The sequence below is a fragment of the Chaetodon auriga genome, chromosome 4 (genome assembly GCF_051107435.1).
Source record: "Chaetodon auriga isolate fChaAug3 chromosome 4, fChaAug3.hap1, whole genome shotgun sequence".
NCBI classification, from domain to species: Eukaryota; Metazoa; Chordata; class Actinopteri; order Chaetodontiformes; family Chaetodontidae; genus Chaetodon; species Chaetodon auriga.
In genome coordinates this window covers 4,525,945-4,532,627 of record NC_135077.1, presented here as the reverse complement: position 1 = coordinate 4,532,627, position 6,683 = coordinate 4,525,945, and the positions used below count along the sequence as shown (strand labels likewise).

The 6,683-nt window shown below is 40.9% G+C and overlaps 1 protein-coding gene across 7 annotated transcripts in view; it reads right to left on the bottom strand.

Moving 5' to 3' along the window:
- Positions 1-3,765: 3,765 nt before the first annotated feature.
- rab11fip4b (RAB11 family interacting protein 4 (class II) b) overlaps positions 3,766-6,683 on the bottom strand; it is a 58,186-nt gene continuing 55,268 nt past the window's right edge. For all 7 annotated transcript variants that reach the window (XM_076728314.1, XM_076728315.1, XM_076728320.1 and 4 more), the window contains one exon: positions 3,766-6,273. In XM_076728314.1, coding sequence (XP_076584429.1) covers positions 6,157-6,273 — 117 coding nt within the window. In that variant the 3' untranslated portion in view covers positions 3,766-6,156. The remainder of the gene's footprint in view (positions 6,274-6,683) is intronic.

Genomic DNA, 6,683 nt, shown 5'->3' with positions numbered 1-6,683 from the left:
CATAAAGAGCGAGCCTGCCTGTGTCCAAAGAGGCTACCAGTGCCTCTAAAGCTCACTACTGAACACTGTGTACCTGGGGTGTTTAATCCATACAATAAGCAAAGCATACAAAAAACATTTTGTGGTTTTGCAGAGGGTTATGAGCGGGGCGATTTCTTGGCCGAGCTGTTCCCTCTGTTTCCAGTCTCTGTGCTATGCTAAGCTAAACCTTATGCTTAACAGGCATATGTGAGAGTGGTATCAATCTTCTCAACTATCTCTCAGCAAGAAAGGCTTTAACCTTGAATTGCACAACTCTTAAGACAGCAGGTAGTGAAACATGAAAATTCAGGCATCTAATATTCGTCCCTGTCAGTTGAAACTGCTCACCTTGACAGGCCCAGCTAAAACACAATGAGGCAGTATTTTTCAACCTCCTGTCTGACAGAACAGACACATTTCCATTTTAACCAGTGTAACTGTCTACAGCAGCCTTCACACAGCTCACACTCAACTATGCATGAATGTACATTTTGGACTGAATGAGTGTGTACGGTGGATGACCCACCTCTTCTTAGGTCCATATTTCTTGTATCTCCATTTCTTCTTTGCTGCTGCTAAACGGCTGGGCTCTGGTGCCATTTTGTCAGAATTACAGGGCGAAGCAACAGTGTCTAGACTGGTGGCCCCATTTACTGAAATACCACCAGGAACGGCTGCACTGCTGACCCCGCCAGCTGCCAAGGCATCAGTGACAGCTGAAATTGGGCCTTCTTGTTTCCTGTGAGTCCTTGGCAGTGGTGCTTTCCTGCTCTTGCCCTTGGACCTATGGTTAATATAACCATTAACCATGCATTGTGGATTGGCACCATTCAGCGTGCCAGCTGGTGTGCTCTCATTGGTTCTAGTGGCAGCTGCTTGGCAGCCATTGTGAACAATGGCTCCATTAACCAAACCTGTGCCTAGGACCTGAGTGGTGGCTTTCCAGCTGTTGCAACGCGTTCCTCTTCTTCTACACTCAAGGTTCATATCATTCTGAGGCATCACGTCACCTGCAGTGTTTAGTTGGAAGGTTAGATTTAAGGGATGTGAGCATGAAATCAAACAAAACTTAATAAGAATCAAAAATCAGTTGGTTTTTTTTCCACAGTGGGGCATGATGTCTCAATGGTGCCAAAAAGATCAATTCAGGAGATGTAAAAAGTTGATATATCAGAACTTATTGTAGATACTCCAGAATAACTATATTTGGTATCTGCTGGACACACTCCAATAAACTTTGGTACATTCATCATGGCCCTGGAAGGATAGATTCGAAAGACCCCTTCATACTTTTCGACTGTCCTCTAAAACAGTGAAATAATAAAACCAAAACAATGAAACTAAGATGAGCACTAGAAAATAAGTGGTTCTTTGCTTTAAAAATAAAGTTTTCTTCAACTCTAAAGGAGCATTTCAATAAGAAAAGTCTTAAACTGTGTTGTGTGGCCATGAATCTGGGAGTCTGAAGTCAGTGTTATTTTTACAAAGCAACTATGATTCAGCCACAGTCACATGTCTGCTTGGCTTCTTCGCCATAGCAACAGTGCCAAAGGCTCATGGGTATTGTAGTATTTAAGCCATTCAACGCCAAACTAACAGACAAAAAGCATGATTTCTCAGAACAACATAGATAAATTCAAAATCGATGAGCATAACATAAACCAATTGTATCATTAACGCGTCCAACAGATTTCCATGTGTTTACATTGAGAAACATGGACGATGTTGTTAAGAAAACGTCCAAATGGCAAATACAGAGGCAAGTCTCCTTCCATTGCACTTAACTATTTTTAAATAGGTTTCGAATTAATGTCATCTCTTTATTAAACTAAGTATATTGCACAAGTATTCCTTTAGTGTGAAATAGCTGCTCTATGTTGATAAACTGTCTCAATAGTGAAGCTGACTCTGGTATGACTGCTATATTGAAGTTAAACTCCTTAACTTAGTGGACCTTTTCTAAAAGCTTTCCGTTTGTCGATACATATAACGTAAGGTCACAGGGAGCCATGTTCGCCTTAAGGGCAAACACACTCAGTAACCTGAACTTTAAAATGTTCTCTCAGCATAAATTTACTGTTTTTACAGCCACACTCTTAGCGATACAAAATAAAGCGGCTCTTCTCAACCCAATGAACGACGGCTTCAACAGCTAGCAGCTAACTTAGCTAACTTCTCTTATTAAGCTAGCCTTGTGACAGTTAACGTCTTGTCGCCTGGTGACAGTTGACGTGCTTATCATGGGGAGAAGCAACAGTCCAGATAACAACATAAACCACACAGCTAACGGCAACTGCCGATAAATCTTGTAACTTGAGGCTACATCCTACACCCTTCAGTTTTACACCACTTCTTAACTTACCTGTTCCGCGGCCTGACACACTCGCCGCCCGGCCCACAGGTTGTGGGAATCCGGTGTGTGACGCCGATAGGAGGCGCAACACAGAAACTGTCATAGTTTTAGAGTTAATTTTAAAAACCAGTTTAAAGAGCGTCATAGGAATAACTTGACGAAAACTTACGTTAGGTTTAGATAATCAAACTCTAACTCCGTGTACGCTTGAGAGGTGATTCTAGTTGTAGTTTCAGGGAAGTTAATGATCCAACAGTGACCCCTGGCTGCAAAAAAAGGAACTTCTCAAACAGCTCCTGCAGCGTGGATGAACCTCTGCTCTGCTGTCCATCTGACAAACGCTCGTTTTACAGATAGAGATACAGTTTATGTTTGCATGTTTGTCTTTAGTGTTGGTAGCTGACTGTCAAACTGACTCACACGAATAAGCCACCATGGATCCACATTACTGCATCCCCTGTGAAGAAGCATGCAAGCTGCAAATTTTTCAGAGCGTCAGTCTGTTTTTTTCCTCTTTTTAATAAATTAGAGTAAATAATAATAAACAGTTTTTAATATTAAACATGAATTTTAGACTGGACACAATTATCTTGTATAATTCATAAAATAGACCCTTGTACAGCGATGGATTAAATGTAAGAAAATGCACATTAAGTATTTCACTTCATTTCATTTGGGGTACTCTTGATTTGGGCGAGGCCTCTGTTTGAAATCTTCATGCTACCGCAGACACTGCTATTTCAGACAATGGTTTGCTTCAAACTTTGTGGCAGCAGTTTGGGGACGGCCCTTTCCTGTTTCAGCACGACATTGCTCCTCGTGCACAAAGCAAGGTCCATAACGAAATAGCTTTTCTGAGTTTACTGTGGACGCACAGGCTGGTACAGAGCTTGACCTCAACCCAATCCAACACCAATGTGGACTGAGTGGGAGAAAATTTCCCTGCAGCCAGCTAATCTTTTGGAAGGCCTTCTGAGTTGAGTGTAGGTTGCTACGGCAGCATTTTAGTATTTGTGATGCTTGTAATGAGACTATCAGTCACCACGTATGGGTGTAATACTGGGCTGTGCACATACTCTGCTCTGTTGTCCACATACTTTTGGTCAAATACTATAGATACCAACAAAGATCTATCCCTCACCAACCATGTCTTTCAGCTCCAGTCATAATCTCTGTAGAGTTATGCTTTCAGATGCCACCAGCTCTTAAGTAAGACAGAGGACTAGACACACTTAAATTGTGATTGTAAATTCTGAAATCAGTGATGTAACTGTAATGTACATATTGTTCTATTCACAGAACAGTATGTACTATACTGTACTATAGGCATAGATTAGAAATTATAGTCTGTAAATGGAAATGAGGAGAAATAAATGTAGTCCAAAATGAAATTTCATTAGACAGAATCACTGCCAAAGCCATTTTTATTGCTATTTATAGTGACTACATCACATCAGATAGCCCTATTAAGTCAAAATTTAAGAGCTACAAGAAATGAGTTTGTGACAAATTTTACAGCTTAATTTTTTTTAAGACCTAGAACACTCCAGAGCAGCTATAGAGTGAAAAGATTTGTGAAGCAAAACAAGACACAAATCAGCAGGTATTGGTAAATAAGTTAATATTGCTCATAATGCTCAACATTTAGTTTAAGTTAGGAAGACAGTTTGCAACCATATAAAAAGCCAGTTTAAAGGAAACTGAACAGCAATGGAGTCACTGTGACGAACAGAAAAATTGAGAAATGCAACACAACATCCCCCACTGCATTAAAAAAATCGTTACCTTAACAAAATATTCTCAAAATGCTAACCTGGCCTGCGTACCAAACAAAGCATTGTGCTATATTGCTTTTCTAACAGGACACCTAAGCAATCACAAGGTCGTTCTTGATAAAACTGTATAAAATAGTATCAATCTGAAAAAGAGTGGTGAGTGGCACATGAATACAAATTATCACTATATAATTACAACATTTACAAGTCAAAAAAATATGTCAGACAGACATACAATGTAACTTCAAAAAACTATGTAAATCTATCGCAACATCATCTTGAAAAATGTCCTCAAAAGGCACAGACAGAAGAAAAGGTGAACCATGCAAAAGGAAACAAAACTGTTTTTTTTTCTCTGTGCAAGGAAGCAAAACTCAAGTTTAGAATAATTACATAATACAGCAGATTGTAATTGTTTCCCCTCTCCAGACAATGCCCTCTTCATTACAGTACTGAATACTGTACATGTGCATTACAACCAATCTTAACCAATTACAGCGATTTTAAGTCAAACAGCCTTTTTGGCCACACAGAAAGTGAAATATCCAGTTGTACATTCAGCATATTTACAGTATTAGAGAGCTTCAGGGAGCTATCTGGGAATTAAAAACAATCTGCAACCTGTAGGCTTCAATGAGATTGCTAATCAAGTCGTTTGTACCAAAAAGTGAGCCTCCTGTGCGTGCTCACAGACAATAGCTGAGATGATTTCACTGAGCATAGAGGGATTATTCAGGAAACCACGTTACAATGGCGACCAGTCACATCAACGCAAATCCACCACACGTCCTGTACATTCATATCCTTACATTTCTGTGCAACATCATTGGATCTATTGCGAGCAACAATGTACCTTTTTTTCAAGCTGCTAGCAAATAGCAGCCATGGAAGTTACAGTTTAAAGACACTCCTTGGTGGCAGCTTCTGCTCCATAAAGTGACACTCGACTACTCACCTGAACCACCTAAGGGCCACTTCTCAGTGAAAAAGATTCACTATTGGACTGATTGATACTGCGAGCGCTGTTGCAAGGTTGCTGGACATGAGACATGTTTTCAAGAATAAACCAAATTCTTATCCTTCGATTGGCCATCAGCGACTTCACTAAAACCCTCCATTCCTCGCACACGTGGTCTGTCATCTGACTTCCCACCTCTTTAAGGGAAGGGATGCGTTACTCTTTCTTTCTGACTGAAACTCTTCGGCTTTCCTTGCGATTACAATGGTTCACATTCTTTTCTTTCTCGGACCACTTGCCACTTTTCTCTATCTTCTCTTAAAACATGCCTCTCCAAATACATCATCAACACGCATTCTTCAGAGCGCACCTACATGACAGAGGAGAAAGGGTGGGCAGTATACGGATCAGGCAACACTCGACCGGTCTACCTTCATGCCTCTGAGGGTCTGGTTTACAGTCTGGTTGCCAGCTTCTTTGTCCATCTCCCGAATGTTTGCAGTCTACATCATACTAAAGTGTCTATCTGCGGGTAAAACAGCTCATATTACACCAGGATACAGAAGAACCCACGCCAGGTTTGTTTCATTATTCCAGTCTCTATGCTGAGGTACGTATGTCCAGTGTACTACATGGAGCGACACTGCCGATCCTCAATTCGTGTTGAGCGCTGCAGGATATTCCTGCAACAAAATCACCAGTTCAGAGTTGTGACAGTAGCTACAGTTCACAGCATCGACAGCGAATAAAAACAGTGCAGGGTAAATCAAGATAAAGAGTCATGGTAGTATGATCTACAGGCAGAAAACTCCCTTTAGTCCAGTGCAGAATGTCATTCTACCGTCTCTGCAAAAGAAGTTCTCTTCCCGCCACAAACAGCAGGGGGCGATGTGTGTCTATTTATACGTTCCAGTTTGTAAGACTGGCTCTGGTTCTCTCTGCTTCCCTGTACAGATTCCTGACCCGGGGCACAGGTTCTGCTCTAACAACTGGAATGATCCTCACTCTCCTGAGACTGGGGGGTGATTCTCATTCCAGTTGAGTCGCTGCTAGTTCTTGATCTCCAGGATGGAGGGGTTGTGGTCCAGGATGGACAGGATGATTTTATCCATGTACTGTCGCAGACGCAAGTTGATCTCTTCCTGCTCCTTCAGGGCTTCCATTAACTGAGGAGAGAGAAGTATCTCAAACACATTTCCATTTCAGTTCAGCAAACAGGGTTAACTATAATCTCATCAGCTGTAAAGTATTAGAACATTTTACCATTGAACTTTTTGCTACAGCTGAAGCTAGGATACCCTGCACCACTGGCTACATGCAACTTTTTCATGGCTACACCTGCAATAATCAGGTACATGAATCGTTGCGATTAACTTTGCAGTATCAATTAAATTCCCGTTCATCTTGATTGAACAGTTAATTACTGGATCTATAAAATGCCACAAAATAAGAAATGATGCCAATCACAATTTAAAGCCCCAGGTAATGTCATTAAGTTCATTGTAAAGTAGACACAAATTTCACAGTCATTAATTTAGCATGGCTCTTATTTCCATAGTATTTGGTCAGTGTGAGT